Source organism: Alnus glutinosa, chromosome 2 (genome assembly GCF_958979055.1).
Source record: "Alnus glutinosa chromosome 2, dhAlnGlut1.1, whole genome shotgun sequence".
NCBI classification, from domain to species: Eukaryota; Viridiplantae; Streptophyta; class Magnoliopsida; order Fagales; family Betulaceae; genus Alnus; species Alnus glutinosa.
In genome coordinates this window covers 14979753-15002868 of record NC_084887.1, presented here as the reverse complement: position 1 = coordinate 15002868, position 23116 = coordinate 14979753, and the positions used below count along the sequence as shown (strand labels likewise).

The following is a 23116-nucleotide window of genomic DNA, read 5'->3' as shown; positions in this document are numbered from 1 at the left end:
ATCAATCAGTTTGGTCGATTAAAAAAAAATTATGTAGGAAAAGTATTGTACTTAATATTGAACAGTAATCTATTAAACTATTAAAATTTGAGATGGTTTTTTAAAAAAAAATAAAAATTATTGTACATATTACTGTTCAGTAAACAGAGTTGAAACAAATGATTTAAAAATAAATAAATAAAATAACTGCTCTGCACAGTTCCAAAAAAAAAAAACTGATCACTGTTCACTGAACAGTGATCTATTGAAATTCATGATTAAAAAAAAATAGCACAGTTCAAAAAAAAATTATTACTGTTCAGTGAACAGTGATGGATCACTGTTCAACGAACAGTAATCTATTAAAATCTGTGAATAATTAAAAATATAAAAAAAATCGTTTAAAAAAATAATAATAAAAAAAAATAAAGATCACCCATTCATTGCCTCTTCGGATAACTGTTCACTGAACAGTAATATATTATAAAACAAATAAGTTATGCGCCACAGCTTGCAGTCATCAATCAAATACTTATCAATTACTGTGCCTGCAGTGTACAATTCTATCACCTGTCTATCAATTTAAACGTTTACTCCACTATTAAAAAAAAAAATCATCACATGGTCTAACGTTTACTGTCTTTTATCTTTCTTTTTCAACGTATAAGGATATCCAAGCACATATCGACTGCCTTCTTGCTTCTACCCTTCTTTCAGTTCTTTGTCAACATATATCTATGAAGTTTATGACTACCCTTCTCAAACAAAACCACACAAACAGCAAGAAAATGCGACTCTGAAAAAGCAGATTCACCGATCAGAAGGTAAGATACTTACTTGAGATTTGGAGGCAAGATGCGGCAGGAGCAAGTCTGGAGCAGGGCAACGCCGGGGAGAAAGAAGAGAGGCAGAGAGAAAGACCAAGAAAAATAAGAAAAAACAAGGGTTTTAAAATATTTTAGGTGGGTAATCTTGGTATTTTTTTTCTTCCCGCTGAAAATTTTGGTAACTATCGCGCCAAATAATTGCTATGCGAAATCGTGGTTTTTGATTAAATTCGCACTTTTCTAATTAAGCAGCTATTATCCTGCTGCCAGAAATCGTGGTTTTTTCCACGATTTCAGAAAATGCAATTTTAAATCGCAATCTCCAAACGCCCCACGATTTGCGATTTCGTTTAAAATCGCAAATTATTTATGCGAATAAGCAGTCCCAAACGGGCACTAAGTAGCAATAATTAATTTGTTATATGTATATTAAATAGTAGAAGTGAATAATTATTATAATATCAATACTTAATTTTTAATCATATGATTTAATGACAATTTAGATATTAAATCACATTATTCATATAATATAATATGATTATATGATCATATAATAATATAACATTATACCATATGGTCCATATCACATATAATCACTATATTATATGAATATGATCATATTGATTCATATGTTCTAAGTATTATCATTTGATCACGTGATTTCCAATCTAAGATCATGCAAATTGTTAGATCCTGCGTATGATCATATGATATAAATATTATCAGTAAATAGTTAGGAATTATGATAATTATAACTTATAACTATTATATTTATCATAGATAATCTCATAAATCATATGATATAATATGATTCATAATTTATAAAAATAATATATATATACACACACACAAAAATTAAATACAAGTATAAATTATAACCACATAATGTCATATAAGTATAAAAATTTATACTAATTCAATGATTAAGTATTTATATACTTAGAAACAATGATTAAGTATAATTTAAGGTTATAAATATCTTACAATTCTTAATCATACTTGGATATAATTGAAAATATAAACTACTCTCCAAACAACACCTAGAAGGAGGGTTGAATAGATGTATGCCAATATAATACGGAATTTGATTGTAGACGAGTGTTTATGTGATTATTAACAAGCTTATCTGGTACATACGCTCTTCAGCTGAGGTTGCAGACGAGCTTCTTTGTGGATTGCTCATTTAGACAAGTTGTAGACGAAGCGATTTGTCCTTCATAAAAACACTTAGTTCAAAAATCACAATTACACCAAGCAAATCCGAAGGCACAAATTACACACATAAATAAATTTGATCATCGAATTAAGCCAATAAAAAAATTAACAACAATAATTAAATATATAGATTACATACGTAAGTATGAATTTACATTAATCATATGATATAATGAGAATTTCAAATCTTAATCATATTATTCATTTACAACGATAATGTGATTCATATAATCTCAAATTAAGTGATTAGGATTAGAATCACCAACGTGTTAATCATAATCATAAATTAAATATTATCATTAGAATCTAGATCATATGATTATATGTATTATCATTAGAATTTAGATCACATGATCATATGATATAACATTATGTCATATAATCATGATAAATGCTCTACTTTCATTCTTCTTTTTTTCAAAGTTGGTTCCTAAGTGATGTGTCACTATCTTATGAAATTGTGACACATTTTTCAAAATAGTATATCTCATCTATGATTGACACATCATTTGGGAGTCAACTTTTTTTTTAAAAAAATAAATAAATAAATTTGTTAAGTATAGAACTTCTCTGATTATTGGATCATATGATAATGATCATGTGATCCAAGTATTACCATTAGACTAAACAAAAAGCTATTATTATTAACTACATAAGATTATATAATTATATAATAATTATCATTTTTAATGTTATTAACTTAAAATATGTTAGTTAGTATTTATATTGACTATTGTTACAATTTTCTTACATTAAATACTTAGGAATCGTTAATAATCTTCAAGATCAAATAATAATTTTTTTTTTGTTCAAAGTCATATGATAATATTAATTTATATGAAGTACGTAAGTATATTGATTAAGTATAAAAAAAAAATTATGTACGTAACAAAAATTATAATTTTCTGAGCACATCATGTCAACTATATGATGACAATTTATTAATATCTATATACCTGATCTAATTTATGTATAATTGGTCCGGGAAAAAAAAATTATGTATAGTATTTTTCTTATACACTACAATTGTTCGTTTGGAATATCTAGTGACTAGTGGTTCTTAAAGTACTTATCATTTTAAAAAAAAAAATTACTTATTTGATGGCAGCAACATGTAGTATATAGCAATTTTATAACCTAACATATAACTTAAATGCCAGATGAGCGTCGAGGGAAATTTTTTCCAAAATTGATCACACAAGTCATTCACACACACTGCCATGAATGAATGACAACCCAACGCACTGTTTCGCCCATTTTCAAGAATTATAATGATGGCATTTTGTTCAAAACTCTCACGTTTACCGAGCATAAAAAGACTTGCTTAAAATTTAATCTAGGCCGTCTATTGATTTTACTATCAATCCTAATCGTTCCTTTTTGCATATTGGAATATAGCTGTAGTGCATGACTTTTAGTTGAAATTATATTGTGTTTTAAACTTACATGAGCGCACTCATATAGATATAATCTAATGATTTATATTATATCGTGATTCAGTGATTAAAATTAGCAGTCAAGATCACATGTAGTACTAATTTTAGCTACAAATGAGCATATTATATAAAATTTCAAAAAAAATTCTTTCTCAATTTTGAATGGCACATGAAACGATGCGCTGAAAACAAAACCAAAGAAATAAAATGCTTTTTTCAGAATCATTCTCAACCATGAGATAAATATCTATCTTCAATCGTAGACGTCGATTTTTAGTCTTGGTTATAGCTGTAATGCACTGCTCACACACGAATTTATAGGGCGTTTCTCACGTACGGTCTTACATCTCATTTAACGACTAGATTTGAATCATCAATTTTTTTATTTTTTTTTTAATCTACGGTTGGAGTCGCTGCATCAGTGACCTTGAGTAAGTTTCACCAAAGACGCGTGTACAGGGGATTGTTTTCCTTAAAAAATAATCGCTCTGCCAAATTTCACCTCAACTGATCTAGCTTCTTCCCTTCTACACACTTCCATCAAACTCACCTAGTACCTACCCTTCTTCTTCTTTAGTTGATTCTCTCATTATTTTCTCTGCACTTCAAGAAATCTTATACACAAAAAAAGAAGAAAAAAAACCATATTTACCCATTCTCCATATAAGACACACTTCAGTCTTAACAAATAATCTTCTCGTCTTGTACTTTTCGATCATGGAGATGGAGCTCGTGAGTCATGACTGGGTTTCCTCACATGCACATGGATCATCAACTTGCGAAGAGGGCGTGTCTGGGCTAGGACGTTCTTCCTCAGGTTCCAAAGGCCATAGACCAAACAGATAATTTTTCCCCTACCATTCTTTATATCTCTCAGAGGTTTCCCCGTATTTTTTAAATTTGATTTGTTAGTTTAGTTGATTATATTGTATAAATTTCTTTTGTAAATTTTTTTTGGAGAAATTATCATTAATTAAATTTGTTTCTTTTTTATTTTTCACATGAATCACATCATTTGTAATTTCAATTGGATTTTGTCTTCCTTGTAAATTTGTAATTCTTTTTGGAAAGAGTATTAATAAAATCAGTTCAATTTGTTTCTTTCAGCTAAAATAAATAGTTTAAATTTTTTTTGAGCTTAGGATCGACCAAAATGATCGAGCTCGATCTCGATCAGAAATTCTTTCATAGCGAGCCGAGCTCGCACACCAAATCTAGGCTCGTGTCGAGCTCGAACTTCAAACAAACATAAACGAGTCGATCCCGAATAGCCAATACTCGCTCAGGATCTGCTCGTTTACACCCCTACTTGTGAGAAATTATTGGGTATTCCAAAGGACCACCGACTATTGGAAATTTGGTTGGCTTCACTTTTCCCATTTTAAAATATTAAAATTCGCATTCAATTTTTCAATATCTTCAATCAAATACCAATTTATCTCTGATTTGCTTTGAACATCACTTTTAGAAATTAGATACTTATGAAATTTATTCATGAAGTGAAGTGAAATGTTCTCAGTTTCATCTACATTCATTGAGGAACCTTGTGGAAATTCATTACCTCTCAGACATTTTAGTGATCATATAATTTCTGAAAGTGGTACGTACTCAATTTTTTCATCATATTAGTACATTGGTCGGCACTAATAACATCTTTGAACCAAAATTCTAATGATCTCAATTTGGTTCGTGGATCAAGTATAACTACAACAAACTTTAACAAGTTAACCCTATCAAGATTCCCTTAATCCTTATTGTACTTCGTCATCATTTTCTTCGCCATAGCACTCAATACATAATCATCATTCTCACTATACACTTGTAAATGCATTTGAATGCTTCAAAATTCTTGAAAGTACATATTAGATATCACATACAAATACCCTAAAAGTCGCATTGTGGCATCATACAAAAATTTGAGAAACTTGAGAAAAATCCTAATACGCTCCCAATCAACAAAAGTAGGAGGTCCCAAACCTTTTTTTTCATTCTTTTCCTCAAACAATGTATAAGTAAAGTGTCCATCAAACTCTTCCATAAATTCAAAAGCACTTTGACATTTTTCAGCACCTTCCAACATCTTAAATGTAGAGTTTTATCTAATTAGAACATCAACACACAACAAACCCTTGAAAGTAAGTTGTTCTCTTTCCATACAACACTTAAATTTCTCAAATCTTGCAGGAGAAGACTTCACATATTTCACCGCACTTCTAACCTTCACAATGGAGTCATCAACCTCTTTCAAACGCTCAGACACAATAAGATTTGATATGTGAAAAATAAAGACTCATTTGTTTGTGCGTGTGATCAATCAATAAACTAAAATATAAAATGTGAAAAGTAAATGTTAGTTTTATTGGCTACATTCTGTAAACAAAATCACTGCCATATTAGTGTACTACTGAAACAGGGACGCCGTAATTATTCAGAGTCTTACAAAATATTCAGAGCATATTTTCTCAACTATGGAAATGCCTTAATATGACAAGTATCAGTGTCACAAGCATCTAGAAGGCAATTTTCGGATTCCAGGAAGATTCTGTGCAGTTTACAACTCAGCAAAAGTCGGTTCCCTAGTTGTTGTCCGGACAACCATTAGTGTTCGAGAAGATTTTGAACAGTTCAGCAGACATTATTGATGAAGACATCATGCAACCATCCAAACACTAGGGCAACACCGTCCGGACCCAAAGACTGAAGTTTAATGAAGAAATGCGTGAAGCACATTATTGAAGTTGGTTGCTGCTTGTCATCCGGACGCACTGTCTAAGTCCGGACGACACCCAGAGAACTCCGAATCAGTATTGTATTAGGTCTTCTAAAGCCTATAAATAAAGATATCTAGGCTTGTATTATTTAGTGAATTCGGTACTAAATTCCTGTGTACTAAGAGAGGGTGTTTAGACAGAAACAAAGATATTTGCTAGCTCTCTTAGGGTGTTTTTTGTGTGATTTGATCAACCTGTGAAGTCTAGCTTAGGGAGGAGCCCTAAGTTAAATGAGTCCATTGAAGACCCCTTCAAGTAAGAGACCTGATTGCGAGGCGTTTACGTATAGGTACATGTTAGAGTTAGAGGTAACGATTACTGCATAAAGGGTATGTGAGTATGACTGTCTTGTAACTAGCTTTGTCTTTTGAATAGTGGATATCTTGGGTTTGGCTGCCCGGAGTGGTTTTTCTCTTAATTGAGTTTCCACTTCGTTAACAAAACATCTGCCTTCTTTTAAATTCCGCCTTTTAATATTTTGTTGCATAATTGATCACACACACACGTTAATTAGGAGTCTATTTATTTTCAATTGGTATCGGAGCAAGTACATTCGTGTTTGGATTAATTTTCTCAGTGTGATCCATATTTTTGTTAACTCAATTTATCATGAATTTTTTTCAACTATCTGAAGAGAATTCTGACAATGAGGTCTTTAAGGATTTTCTTAAATTGAGTAAAAATTCTAAAAATTCCAATAAAGAGCTTAAAAAGGTTAAGCAAGAAAAAGAATATTTAATCATTAAATTATCTGAATTACATGCTTTGATTGACTATTTGAAATCTAAAAATACTATGTTGTTTAACACTATTGATACACTTGAGAATAAATTAAAAGAATTTGAAGATCTCTTGAAAAAAATTCTCTAGTGATAATTTAAAAAGCATGCTTTGTATTCATACAAATAATTCTAACAAACCTAGCATAATTGTTGATGATTTGTGTGTTTCTACTTCACATGCTTCTAATTCTGAAATAAATTATCTTGTTATTAAGCCTGTGATAGTAGATGCATCTTATTTAGATAATTCTGAAAGTTTTTGTTTAAATAATTGTGTGAAGCTTAAGTCCAAGAAATCAGGAACACATAGTAAGTTTGTTCTTACTTGTCATTATTGTGGGAAGGTTGGTCATATTAGACCAAAATGTTATCTTTTGAAATCCCACTGACCTTGAAATAAGCAGGATGCTCTCAAAAAGGGAAACGTTGAGAGACCCTCTTCAGATAAATATGTCACGCCCCATAGGAGACATATATCTCAAAGAGTCAAGGATTTTGTTTTGTGTGAGAATGCTAATCCTAAATCTGCAGAGCCTGTTAAGAAGCATTTTAGCAAACGAAGTCAGACTACCTGCCATCATTGTGGTGTCTCTGGGCACATCAGGCCACACTGTCCTAAAACCCGTTCTCAGAAGCCTTGGATCAAGCAACAAGAGCCGAAGACAGGTAAGTCTAGCTCTAAACCTTCCAAGCCTCATCATGCTTCTCGGTAAAAGCAGCAATGCCCTCAAAGGGGTTCTCCCTCATGTAGTCACAGTGGCAAGAATGGCCACACCAAGGCTGAATGCTTCAAATTGAAGCCTGACAAGGCCAAGGAAATTCAAAACTACGAAGGGCTTGTCTACATGATGAAGAATATCTTAGTCAGTTTGGACAAATTTGACATGGCTTACAACCTGCGCATGTCAGATATGTTTGCATTGCATTATTTACATGTCATATCTCATTCATGCATTGCATTCTGTTTGGGGAATCATATTTTCTATCCTCATATTTCTCTTGTTGTCTTGAGAAAATTTCTACAGGTATTTTATGGGAATGACAAAGAAAGCACGTCACTGCTTTTATGTCTTGGTAATTCTGAACCTCTCTCCATGAGGACATATTTGATCTTACCTCACATGCTAGGACTAGATATTGTTTCTTTTCCTTATAGCATGTCTTTGTTTTTTTTTTTTTTTTTTGTCTTTTTTTTTTTTTCAACATAAAAAATAAAATAAAAAAAAAAGAAAATGGGGGAGAAGATGCAGATTTTTTTTTTTTTTTTTTTTTTTTTTTTTCTTTTGATATCTTTTCAGATATCGTATGTATATTTGCCTGATATCTTAGTTCATTGTGCACTGATTGAATATGCTTATATATGATTGAGAGTTTATGCCTGATATCTGCTAAGTTTTTCTGTTGCATCTTAATGCTAGATAGTTGTTTTTTGTTAGTTTGTGATTGGCTGCATTCTATTTGACAAAATCACTTTTATGTAATGTTGCTACATTATCAAGGATGCCGTTTATTTCAGATTCTTCATTTCAGAAAAGTGGTTCAAGATGCTCAAAGAAAATTCTGTGTAGATTTAAAGTCAGAAAAGTCGGATCCCAAGCTTCCGTCCAGACGGCCCAATCGTGTTTCCAGACGCCCATTAGTGTCCAGAAGTTTTGAACAGTTCAAAGTTGCATCCGTTCGGATGTCGCGGCAATGCGTCCGAATGCTCATCAGTGTTTGACAAGAAATCAGATTTCATTCACAGACACAGATATGGAAAAAGAGAAGAAAGAGAGGAAAATGAAAGAAGAAGGAATGAAGAAAAAAGAAGAAGAAGAGTGCACGAGAACTAATGTGACGACCCGATTTTTTTTTTTAAAATGTAAAATGAGTCATCACAGTGGCACGACTATATGTTGCTCAGCCAACATACGGTACACATTCCACAACATGTATTTGATAATCAGAGTTACATCTATGCAGCGGATAACACATAATAACATTATCAACATAGCGGAAGGTACATCTATAAACAACAGTTAATTACAACAAAAGAGCCATTAATATGTTTATCTGTTTAAGACTTCTATATAGCTATTAAATACGTCTGGCTCATAAATACAATTGTCACATGCGACACGAGTCATAAACAAAATCTACTAAAAGGCGGACAACCCATGGTCCAACCATTATAATTGTCGCGTCGGGCTTCAATCATAACATCCAAAGTACTATGCTACGACATCATTCATTAGATCCATTGAACCTGCAGTCAAAACATCAGAGTCTATACGATTGTGGGGTTAACCACATCCATACAGGTGAAAGTATGAGTTCACCACCTCAGTAGTATAAAACTCACTAAGTATACAACATACACAAACATAAATGCATGCAGGGTTCAACAGCGTTATTCACAAATTATTAAGTTCACACAACAACACATTATTAAGTACAAGTCACGCTGTTCATCACACATTATACTATCACGGTTTTCACTAACAATATTTTACGCATACCATAAACAATATTTCACACATCTCACCAGTGATAGCACTTCAATGCTAGGCTTACCGTCAACATCGCCCGTAAAGCTACGACCAGCAGAGCACACATTTCACGTGTGCTAGCACTTCAATGCTAGGCTTACCATCAACACCACCCGTAAAGCTATGACTCGCAGGGCACACATCTCACGTGTGCTAGCACTTTAATGTTAGGCTTACCACACATTTTACAAGTGCTAGCACTTCAATGCTAGGCTTACCATCAACACCATTCGTAAAGTTACGACCCACAGGGCACACATCTCACGTGTGCTAGCACTTCAATGCTAGGCTTACCACACATCTCACAAGTACTAGCACTTCAATGCTAGGCTTACCATACATCTCAGCCAAGAGCTACTACTCTCTGACCTACCACTATGCCAGATACTACAACACTGTACTTACCATCTATCAACTACAAGTTTTCATTTATCCAAATTACCTCATCATACCCTTATTGTTACACATGTATGTCCAAACAATTTTTTCATCTACACACATCCACAATTCAACCCCACACACACACACACACACACACACACACACACACACACACACACACACACACACACACACACACACACACACACACACATATATATATATATATATATATTCAACATCATGTTATTCAATCTCTAATAATTCCCACATACAATTTCAACTATCTCAACATAATTCTTAATTCAACACTTCACAACTCAATCATCAATACATATCTTCGTCAAACTTCCACAACCATATACAACCAAGATTTATCCATACAATCTATAATCCAATATCTCACAAACTCATTCACATTTATTTTCATGCATATTTCTACATTATCTTATTATCACATTTCCATTCACAATACAAATCTCATGCATTCTTCAATATCAATTCATCAACGTATATCATATTCACAACATAAATCTCGTGCGATACTCAACATAAATTCAACGTCATGCCATCATTCGCAATACAAATCTCATGTATCCTTCAACATCAATTCATCAACATATTTTCACAATATAACTCATAATTACATATACCAAATCATCATCATAAAGTTAACATCAAATTAAACCAAACATATCAATTCATATATCTAAATTTCTAAGGTCTCTTAGTGAGTAGAATACTCATCTGGTTGCACAGATATTAAGCTTAGGTCTCCTAGACGCCACCTTGCAATGTATCACTGTGGAATAACACATTGCACTATTTAGCACTTCAAATAATTAACACCATAATTAGCACTTGAATTGCTCAAGGTTAAACCGTTGGAAAACCCCTAATATTTTTAAGGGTCCCAATTACACACCCATAAACCTTATTTACTAATTTTAATCACAACACCTCTAACCCAAAACACTTGTTTAAGATTAGACACTAAAATTACATCCTATTTTCTTACCCATATTAACAAACACTAATTAAACCTAAATAACACTAACCCCAAAAATATTTACTAAGGGTTAGATATTAAAATTATTATTTAATTATTTACTTATAATATTAATTACCAACTCACAATTATTTTCACTAACATTTTTATGCTAACATTAACTCTAAAATTATCTTCACTAATCTTTTTACAATAATTACTAATTAATTTACTTAAATCATTAACACATAAAAAAATCTTAGGGTTAACTTCACAAATACTATTTAAACAAAATACCCATAATTATTTATTTTTACTAATATTAGAACATATCCCTATAAATACCTATTTTTACAAAATCCATAACTAATTTGGGATTAATCATCACAATAACTATAATTAATCCACAAATTAATAATCTAGGTTTTAAACACTAAAAACCCCAAATCAATTTAACCCATCAAATTAGGGTTTCCAATCTTAACCCATAATTTATAAATCACTACCCTAAACACAATATTATTAATCCATAACATTTACTAAAGGTTAATCACATAAAAATACAACTAAAATTAAATATCCAAAAGTTAGGGTACGAGGAAACTCACCAAAATTCACCAAACCAAAACCCATGGTTTGGGTAGCTTCAAGCAAGTTCCAAATATCCCATTACCTAAAGAAAATACTAGATTAAATTCACATTTCAAGATTTTAATTCAAAATCTCAAGAATACGAGTTTAGTGTTTTACTTCAAAACAATCGGTAGAAACGTAGATCGGACTTCGTCGATCACGTTTCCAAAATCGGATTTGAGTTTAGACGATTAGATCTTTGCAGATCACAATTTTTGTATGAAAACCAAAGAGAAAATAGGAAAAATGGAACCCTTTCTTTTTTTTTTTTTTTTTTAAAGAGGCCGAATGCCTCTATTTATTATGAAGGGCCGTACGGCCCTTCACTTGTTTTTGTGGGGCACAGGTCGCCCCATTTATGTTATTTTATTTATTTATTTTTTCTTCCTCTTTTGACTTTTCTTTATATGATGATTCATTCCTCTCTTTTTTTTCCTCTTTTTTATTTATTTATTTATTTATATTTTTTATTTTCTTTTTCTTTCCTATTTCTTTTATTTCTTCTATTCTATTTTCTATTCTTTTTTTTTTTTTCTTTGGACTTTAAAAATATTCTCTTGCATTTTCTTTTCTTAGCTACCATTTACGAGTCCATGAGATAAAAAATAAAATACTTTATTTTATGTTACCACACTAAATAAACTTATTTTTATTTAATCTTAAGAAACCCATTTTATAAACTTTGGTCTTTAAAAATATTCTCTTACATTTTAAGTACACCTAATTAAGTTTAATCAATTATTTACTCAAATTTATACTTTAATTATTAAATAATGTCCCGGACATTACAACTGAGGGGCGGGGAGGGGGGGGGGGGGGGCATCTGTTTTATAGGCTTAAACTTGCAGGTTAAGTTTAATTTGTAGATATTTTATCTACATATATTTATCTGTAGATGTTTTTCACATAAGTTCTTTCCCATTTTATTTTAATTCTAATTTATCTTGAGATTAATAATATTTTATTAATAATATTATTATACCAATGATGTTATAATACTAATAATACTATAACACAACAACTATCATAATATATACTAGATATATTATATCAAATAATATTATACATCCATAATAATATTATACACAATAAATATCACACAACACCAATTAATATTATAATATCAATATTATTATAATACCAATTGAATCAATAATATTATTGTACTAATAATATTATACCAATTCACTGAATTTACAAGTCTGTCTATTTAAATCATTCAGCAATATTATTAGAGTCTAATAGTAATTCTATTATTTATAAAGTTAAAACAATAAGACTAATGAATATTTATTCTTATAAATATCCATGCAATCTCGTAAATTCCTTTGGGATTAATATTATAGTAATATATAAGTGTTAATTCAATTTTAATGTCTGAAGACAATTAACTAGCTGCTAGTCATGAATACTATTCCCTGTTGTATTAAGTGGATTGAGCGCCATATTTTGTGGATTGAGCGCAACTGCGATTGAGCACCAGAATCAGTGGATCGATCGCCATAAACTGTGGATCGAGCGTCAACTTTAGACTAGTCATTTTATTTCGTCTTAAATTCTAATTTAAGACGCTCTATTTTAGGGTTTAAAATCTGGGGCACTACACCATACAAGCCCAACAAGGAGTCATACTTCGTCAGAGGCCCATGAAGATTCAGTCAGTCGTAAATGCCTCAGATTTGGCCTGTAGGGACCTCGGATGCTCCTTACGTTGAGAATTTCATCAATAATACTCAATCGAGGACTCTTGAATGCGAATATCCCTCGGGTACCAGGACCAAGGATAAATATAATCGAGAAGTCTCGGGACATCATTGTCTCGGGAACACAAAAAGAATCCATGCAGAATGCCCATATCTAGATGGTCCCGGGCCCGGATTTCTCGGGACTACCATGAGATGATTTGGATGAAGTATACAGGGATCCTTATCTCGGTATTATTGGAGGGAATTATGGGGAAGATATGTCTTATAATCCCTGGAAAGCTGCTGAAATGTCTCAATCTCAAATCCTCTAGGATAACTTCTTATCCCACACGATACGGGATAGGGAATATATTTGAATTCAAATATGGAGTAGTCCTAGCTGAATAGGACTCTCTCTGCTGGATGAATTCCAATCCCATACTATTTGGGATTAGAATCCTAGTTGAATTCTAATAAGAATATTCTCATAATAGCAAAACTACATACCTATAAATAGGCCTCTACCCCAGGCATCAAATCTATCTGATTTTTCCTGTGCTCTCACATTCTTCGTATTTTTATCTACAAGAATCTGATTTAGGCATCGGAGTGAGACCTCGTCTACACACCTAACAAGTTCTTTTGTTTAATCTTTTTATCTTGTAGGTGGCACAGAGAGAGCACATTCCGAGACGACATGTCACCAAGCCGAAAACTATACCAACAGTGGGGACATAAGGAAAATGAATCATAAATTACCTGGATGAGTTGGGAGAAGATGGGACATTCTAAATCCATGGGTGGTATGGGGTTCAGAGAATTTGAGTGTTTCAATAAAGCTCATTTGCCTAAGCAAGGGTGGGGTTTGGTTCAACATCCAGACTCTCTAGTGGCACAAATAATTAAAGAGAAGTACTACCCATAAGGGCTTTTTTTGGATATAGGTTTGGGAAATAAACCTTCTTATGCCTAGAGAAGTATTTGGCTGGCTCAGGATTTATTGAAGACAAGTTTGATGTGGTGTGTGGGTGATGGATCCAAAATAAAAATCTGGGAGGACAAATGACTCCCAAATCAATTTCCTTGTGCGGTTCAATCGCCAGCCCAGATTTTGATGGAGGCACGAGTAAGGATCTTATTGATGAAGGCACAAGGTGGTGGAATGTCCCTCTAGTAAAGGAGATCTTCAACGAGGAGGAGGTGGAAAAAATCTGTAGCTTACCTCTTAGTTCTCATGGACACACCAACAAATTAATTTAGGGTGGCTCATTGCAAGGTAATTTTTCGGTGAAGAGTGAGTACCATATGGGCAGAAATCTTATCCAGCAGAATTCAAGTGAGTGTTCTAGAGCTTCAGAGCATAGCAAATCGTGGATGAGTTTATGGTCTTTGAATGCTCTGCAAGTTGTAAAAGTATTTCTTTGGAAGGCTTGTAATAATTTATTGCCCACCAAAGAAAACTTGTTTAAAAAGAGGGTAGTCAAGGACCCTTTATGCCCAATTTGTGGAGTGGAGGTGGAAAATATTTGTCACATCTTATGGAGATGCCCTTCATCATGTGATGTTTGAGGGGAGTGCTAAAAAAAAAAAAATGCCCTAATGATGTGGTTGATTTCTTTCACATTGCAGGAGATCTCCTAGACAAGCTTAAAATGGGAGACTTAGCACTGTTAACCATAATTGCTAGAGGAATATGGCTACGAAGAAATGCAGTGGTCTTTGGTGGAGAGTTCCTACACCACACCAACTTGTCAAAAAAGCGATTGAGGTTGCATAGGATTTTCAAGTGGCAATGTAATGTCCAAGACATTAATTAAGTACTTAAAATGTGAATTAGACTAATTAAGTAAGAAATTATGAGAAAATATGAGAAAAACACTTAGAAATGCTCAGAAATTACTTTCTAAGTAGCACGTTCGGACGGACCCCTTTTGGTGTCCATACAGGCTTGGCAGAAAGTCCATGTCTACTGCCATGTCTGAACGGCAAGCAGGTAGGAATTCTAGAATGTCCTGACCTCCATGCGTGTCCGGACGAACAAATGTCGTGTCCAGACAGGCTACTTATGGGTCCGGACAAGCCTCTGTTGAAATTCACTGAATAAGTTTCTCAGCTCATTTCTCCGAAAATTTCTCCCATCTTACCCGTTTTCTCTCTTCTCTCTAAAGATATTGCCACAAAACCCTAGATCCTGGTATAAGTCTCCAATCTCAAATCCAACTCTAGAAACATGATCATCGAAGCAAGATCTATGTTTTCACCGTTCGATTTGAGGTAAATCCAAAATTTCTAGGTTCTCTAGATTTGGTGTAAATCTTGAGAGCTTGAGCTTAATCTTCCAATTTCTTTAGGTTTGTGCATTTTGGAGCATTCTAAACAATCTCCAAACTTTGGTTCTTGTTTTGGTGGATTTAAGGTAAAACCTCAAAACCCTAGTTTTTGTTCAAGTGGTTTAAGTTGTAATTTTAAGTGTCTAACCCTAAGATTATCTTATGGGTTAGTATTATTTGTTAATGGGTTGTTAAATGGAACCCTATAAATTCTATGGGTTTTCCATGAGTTTAGCCCTTGAGCAATTCAAGAGCTAGTTTAGAGTTAGAAAATATTAATGTGTCATGCAATGTCTTAATGCAGAGATACATTGCAAGGCGTCGTTTGGGGATTCATCTTTAAGTCGTAAACCAAGCAGGCAAGGTGAGTAATCTACTCACTGAGAAAAGATACTATGTTTTATGTGATTTATAGTATCCCTAAATGATATGTTTGCTTTAATTTGAGCCGACGATATTTTATGATAGTATGTGCTTTGAATATCTTTCTAACGCTTTCAATTATGTTGAGATATGTTTTGATGATGTTCAATGTGTTTTAAGATATGTTTATGAAAATGCAGATTGAGTGATGTTTTTGATGAGCTTTAAAGTATGAGTTATCAAAATGAAAATGAGATATGATTTATGAAATTTATGATGAGAAAAGGACTTCATGAAATGTTTGTTGATTTATGGAAGTGATATGTTGTTGAAAGCATGAACATGAAAGTAAAAGCAAGAAGATTTTATAGCATGAAGTATGAATGAACATGAAAGAGGGAAGTGCATAAGAGATTAAAGTATTAGGATGAGTCCCTAGCATCGCACTAATGGACAAGTCCATGGGGGCGAGCCCTAGATGCTGTTAACATAATGTTGATGTTATGGAGGACGGTCCTTGAAAGGAGTGAGTTGTGAGCTCTCATTACCTAGGGACAAGTCCCTTATGATGATAAGTATGGACGCGAAATGATATCCTAGAAGCCGCCGGGACAAGTCCCAGAGTGATGAGAAAGAAAGAATGTAAAGATGAAAATGTACAAAAAAGCATGCATGTCATAGTTTTATATGATGATGATTTATGTTTTAAATGGGTTTTCATGCTAGACATATCAATATGCCTATAACTTTGAATGGAACAGAGCATATGTATATAGTTACGGTTGGTTTGCATATGATACATAAATGTCTAGTATGAGATAGATGGGTTCATATGTATGTGCCTCCAAGCGGTAGATTGGAACGCGTATATACGATCATAGCTACAAAGAAATGTTTCTATTTACTTATGGAGTACCAGTGTTTACTTTATCAGCTACTAAATGTTTTAAGAAAAGAAATGGTGTATACAAGTAGCAGTTATTGTAAATGTTTGGTAAACGAATCAAATGTCGGTTCATTACGAAAACTTAGTGAGTTTTATACTACTGAGTTCGTGGACTCACACTTCCACCTATGCGGACGTGGCTATCACCATGACCGTGTAAATGTTAATGCTTTGGCTGCAGGTACTGCTGATGTTGACGAAGACCTAGTGGCATTATACTTGGGATACTACGATTGAAGCCTATCCCAACAGTTGTAGGTGTTGGACTTTAAGATAGTCCATATTTATGTATAGACTTTCGTAGATGGCTCGTGTCGTGTGTGACACCTATTTTGTACAGCCATTCTTTTGATGTAATTAATGTTTTAATTAAGCTTTAAACAGATAGGCAATGTATGGCTCTGTCGTTGAAATTAACACTTGATAGTTTTATGAGATTTAGTTTCCGCTGCATAGATGTTGTCTCTGATATATCAGTTACATATTATGAGATGTGTACTATGAGTTGACTAGGTGACTAATCGTCATGCCACTGTACGATTTTATTTTTGTATAAAAAAAAAAAGGATCGTTACAAGTAGAACAACAGAATCACATCAAGAAGCCACAACAATAAGTTATTGTTATCCCAAGGTGGCTGGCTCCTCCAAATGGTGGGTATAAAACTAACTAGGATGCGGCGATTGATAAGCTCAAAAAACTAATGGGTGTAGGCGCGATTGTTAGATACCATGAGGGAAAGGTTATGGCGACAATGTGTTCCTCTATGAAATTCATCATTGATCCTGCAATGGGGGAGGCTTTTGCGGCATGGAAGGCTATGGTTTTTGGCATAAATCTGGGACTCCACAATGTTATTCTAGAAGATGATGCTTTAGAGATAGTCCATGCTCTTCGAAGGGAAGACCCCACTTAGTGTAGGTATGGACATTTAATTGATGAGTCAAAAGTTGTGCTAAATAGTTTCCATGCCTGGCGTATGGTGCATGCGAAGCGGGAAGCAAAGAAGGCAACCCACCTTTTGGCAAAAGTTGTTCTTCAACACTTGGAAGAGGTAGTTTAGATGGAAGATCCTAGTTTTCTTCATGATATCGAGTTGTAACGCTTGACGTTTCTTTAATGAAAGCCTGAGATTTCCCTCAAAAAAAAAAAGAAGTTAAATATAGCTATTATAAAACATTTTATCTCTCGCTAGCAAAGCCTTAAAAATGATAAGTTTTGAAAAAATTGCTAGGGTAAATTTTCACATTTGAAACTTTACTGTAGCACCTTGAATGATTTTTTTTATTCTTTTTTTTCTGCCTTATCTCTCCTCTGTTATCTTCGTTCTGTGTCTCCTCACTGAAAAAGTTAATGCTTTCCCAACTGAAAGTCACCCATTTTAGAAGTGAGAAGCCTTTATTTTTCACAAGCTGACAATCAATGTTATAAACCTTGATATTAAGGTCTCCACCTATATTTTGATGTGCAGAAAGAACCCAGTTGACACTCCCACTGAATCTGAAAACCCAAAAACTGATTTCACAAAGTGACAAAAAGGATTCAGCAGATCATAAGCTCAAAACCTTAGTTTTTCTGAGACCCACCCGGAAGTGAAACTGAGAGAACATCATTATTAGAGGTAGAGCAAGCCCATTTTTGAATTTAGATCATATGTGGGGGGCTTTGTTTTGTTATTGAGAGAAGGGGAAATCTTGGTATGGAGAAGATAGGTTGGAGAGAGAGATGACAAATGGAAGAAAGTGGTAGAGTAAAATATTAAAATAATAATATTTTAAAAAAAGTAATGTAAAATAAATAATTTGCTAGAATTTGTATTGAAAAACTAGTAACTAAAAAAAAAAAAAAGTATTTTGGACAAGTAAAATATCTACCCTTGCTAGAGATGCTATGAGTTTAGGGGTACGCAGACAGGGAACACAACTTTATTAATTTCAGACCAGGTAAGCTGAACCCGTCACAGGAGCCATCATACCAAAGAGTTATCTTACATAAAGACCATAAGTAGCCACTGTTTGATTACGGACAATGTACCTAAGTTGCACATCAATGTGCAACATCAGTTCAACATAAAAGCAACAAGATTCCTTCTTTCGTTCCAAGGCTTCTTTTTATTTCTTTCCACGCAGTTTGGCTCCAAGAGCCCTCTCCAGCTTGGTAATGATCTGTTGATTGGGAATAGCTTTACCAGATTCATACTCCTGGATGACTTGAGGCTTCTCATTAATCAACTACAAATGCGTAATGGATGTCATGAAGCAGGTCAAAATATGGAGAGAGAGAGAGAGAGAGAGAGAGAGAGAGAGAGAGAGAGTAGTTACTTGTGCAAGCTGAGCCTGTGTAAGCTTCTTTTCCGTTCGAGCTTGTGTAATAGCTTTCTTTAGCTCAGTTGGTACACGCTCATCTACACTCAGTCAGGATGTCAGATGACATATAAGCAGAAACTCATTAGAATATACATGAGGAGACACTTTTAAGTATAGAACAAACGGCATTTCGCAGAATCAACCCAAGACATTGTACTTGGAAGAAACAAATGCAGCAAGAGTTCAAGCAAAATGCGCTTTCAGGAAGAGAAAAGAGGACAGAGATGGATATGAGACACAATAATAAGTGCTAGAACAAATTAGCCAGTATAAAAACACATAAAGGAACAAATATTCAACAGAGTAATCTTTTCTAGTTATGGGTTGTGCTTGGGCCCATTTGGTTATTCCATTCTGTTCTTTTATGTGTTTTATTAGGCTCCTATTTTTATTTGTGGGTTTTTAATAGAATATTTAGTTTGGTTTAATAGTAACAGCCCATGAAGTCGGAGTCTTTTTAGGGTTAGGATGACTAGTTGTCTACTTATATGAATGTAATCTTTTCAATTCAATGAAAAACCAGTTTTAATATAATTTTGCAGCAATTTTGTCAAAGCTTGTGTGATGTAATCCCTTCCTGAGGTGTGATGTGGAACAATCTTAGGCGTAATGTTTAGGAAAATTAGGTGCAATGCCCAAAATTTATCTGTTTATTCTTCGTTTCTTTTTTAATTTTCCAACTCATCCAGCTTTTGAACCCTACAATCTTCTAACCTTGATTTCTCACCCTTAAACCCCTAAAATCCATATGAAAAAACCCTAGTAGCATAAGACACGCCTTTACAAGCCTCAAAACCCATAAAATCAAATCTGCTACAGATTCCAATTAGCAGTTCACAAACCAAACCAGATCTAATTTTCTACCTTTTCTAACCTGTTTTGAGCTGCAAAACATACCAACATACTTTTCCATCCTTTTCTGTCACAAATTCTGACCCAAACAACCATATAATTCCCCTCAAATGCTTCCAGCTCATTAAAACTCACCAAAATTCAGTCATTCCTAGCACAATTTGAACCACACCCTCTACCTCCTGTTCCAATCCTTCAGAACTTAAAAGCCACAATCTTTTTCCCTTAGATTTACCCAAATTTAATGCAGACAAACTTCTCTGCGCTGCTGTCTTACATCAGATTTGGTATTAGAGTTACGTCAACTTGGTACCAGAGCTTCTTGTCTCATGTAACCATCTCCCTGTAAAGTCCTTGTCATTTCCTTCTTTCTTTAATACAATTCTCGGGTCTTTTGATAAGTCAATAATCATTTCAACGAAAAAAAGAAGAATGCTCCAGTATCAGGAAGTATACTAGAAGTTGTTAAAACTACAATCTAAAGTTTAAAAGGACAATAAATTCTACGCAATTGAAAATTTTAAAGCAAAAATATATAAAACTCTAATCCATTAAACAATTTAAAGCTTGTGGGTACAACAAAGAAAAAAACAAAAATAGGAAGATGAAGTTTTGGGTTGGAAAAACACAACCCAGTATGTAAAAGAATTTAACATGTATTATAGTGGCAAGAACAAACGGCAACCACAACCAAGAACCTTTTAGAATAGGTAATTCAAGGTTTCATGAATGAGAAAACAAAACTTGAACAGTATACGTATAGCAGAAAATGTCATTAAACTAGACCATAAACTCATAGAAGTATATAATTGCCTACTATAAATGGATGCATCACTAAACATACATTATGTGCACTGAATAAGACCAAAATTTTCAGTATATTTGGAAGTAAACAAAGTCTTTACTGTGGAAGCATCACTAACCATACATATGTTCCATGAATAAGACCAAAATTTCAATGTATCTTTTTTTAAAAAAAAAACGAAGTGCTACACAGTAAAGACTTCCAAAGACTCTTAAAAATTCATAACTCGTGAGATATTAATGCTTAATACTTCCAGAAAATCATGATTTAATGTCCATTAATCCGAAAGCCAAATGTACTTACGAGCAAGGTTCTCAGTTTCCTCATCCAGCTTCCTCGTGTTTAGCGAAGTGCTGCTAGAGGCAGCTTTGTTTGTCCCAGCAGTAGCTGCAAAATACAAGAAAAAATAACCAGTAGACTCAAAATCTTAAAAATATATCAACGACGTGCTCAAAACACAAGATAAGCACCAATTGCTTATAATACGGTCATAAGACAGACCCATTTCTGTGTATTCGTTTTAAAATTCAAAGGAGAAGCTGCTTTTTTAATCTAATCGAACACGCTCTCGCGTGCGCTCAAACAGATAAAAGAATCTACATTTATACGAAGAATCCCACGATTAACTCGCTATGATTGTTCCAAGCGCACACGGTTTTATCATCTCATTGCTAAAATAAATAAATATATGAAAATAACCGGACCAACGTTCTCCGATGAACAGATTTATTGAGAATTTCACAAACAAGCATAATCAAAGTACGAGTATAAAAGAAACCCAATTCTTCACTAAAGACGTAATCAAATTGGATCAAACCCTAACTATAGTAGAGAAAGATAGATTTGTTTCGAGGGCGTATAGAGAGAAATACAGACATTTTTTTATGGTTTCGATCTCGGCGCCGGATCGGCGAGCAGCGTTGACGGCTTTCTCATCCTTCTTGGCGGCGGCGTTGGGGGCCTTCTTGCGGATTACCACCGGTTCCCAGTCCTGCGAGATCGGTCCGACTCCTGACATTTCTTCGTCCTTCTGCCTTTCTCTGTGCTTTGGCTTTACTCGTTGCTTGCGCTCTTGTATGTAGGGCTTGAAAGGAAAGGATGAGGATGGAGATATATATCAATAGAGCAGGCTTGCGCAGCACGGTCTAGGTTACATTTTATCACGATTTCGAAAAAAGTGTTTTGCTACGATAATGTTAAAAAATTTAGAGCTTTCTTTGTTAAATAATTGTATTAAATAATTGTGTTGTGAAATATTTATTTAAATTTAATAAAAAGTGATTGATGTGATATAAAATTTAAAAATATTTTATAGAAAAGTAAAAACAATTTGTTTTGTAATGAGTTTTTTTTTTTTAAATAATAATAAAAAATTATTAATGTGACATAAAAAGTATAAAAAAATTAGAATGTTTTTTATTTGATTTTTTGAAGAAAAATGAATAGATATATAAGAAAATTTAGGGTAATCTGCCAAACAAGCTCTTACTTTTTAGTGGAGTTTTTTTTTTTTTTTTTTTTTTTCAATAAAAAACTGTTTTTGTGTTTTTATGATTTTTTTTCCAAATTTTTATAAGTACATAAAAAATAAAAAAAATACAAGTAAAGAAAAGAAATTGGGGGTCCTTCCCACTACAAATGGAAAGAGAACAAGAAGGGGGTGGAACAAAGAAAATGCAGCCAAAATTTTTTTTGGCTTCGGCCTAAGATGCTGCATTGTGGATATGGGAGTTGGCACTCTTGTTGGTTTTTCGAGCTTTCCATAACAAGAAGTCGAAATTAAAGACAATATCTCAAAGATGATATGTGATTCTTCCGGTCTTGAGTAATTCTTGGGTGTTAAATGCAAGAGTCCCTGTCAACGAGTCACCTTCTAAAGAGAACTGCTCAAGGCCAAGAGAAGCAGCCAAGAGAGTTGTAAGAGCTTCTCCACAGTTTGGATCACACGAAGGGTTGATAATAGAAATCCCTTTAACTATATGACCTGTTGAATCTTTACTGTAATAACTCGAAATAATAAAATAAAATAAAGAATAATTATTAGTTTTAATCACGTTTTATAAACAAATAGTCGTGTTGTTTTACTTTATTCGAGAAGTACCCTAAAATAATTTTTTCAAATGTCCAAACAATTAAATACTTTAAACTCTGACCAAACGTTTGAAGTGGACCCTAGACTCAAACATTCGACGCCTTTTTGGAACGTTCGAGGATAACCTAGGACCGTTA

The 23116-nt window shown here is 33.5% G+C and overlaps 1 protein-coding gene and 1 long non-coding RNA gene across 2 annotated transcripts; both read right to left on the bottom strand.

The window, feature by feature from the left end:
* Positions 1–10643: 10643 nt before the first annotated feature.
* On the bottom strand, positions 10644–11789 carry LOC133860668 (uncharacterized). The gene is made up of 3 exons (XR_009898901.1): positions 11658–11789; positions 11516–11580; positions 10644–10721 (listed from the first exon to the last, which is right to left on the bottom strand). It is a non-coding gene; the product is annotated as an uncharacterized LOC133860668 (long non-coding RNA).
* Positions 11790–18767: 6978 nt separating this feature from the next.
* On the bottom strand, positions 18768–22039 carry LOC133861461 (multiprotein-bridging factor 1b). Its single transcript, XM_062297256.1, has 4 exons — positions 21764–22039; positions 21191–21274; positions 19186–19268; positions 18768–19095 (listed from the first exon to the last, which is right to left on the bottom strand). The coding sequence occupies exons 1-4, from the start codon at positions 21903–21905 to the stop codon at positions 18976–18978; spliced, it is 429 nt and encodes a 142-aa protein (XP_062153240.1). The 5' UTR covers positions 21906–22039; the 3' UTR covers positions 18768–18975.
* Between the last annotated feature and the right edge of the window lie 1077 nt (positions 22040–23116).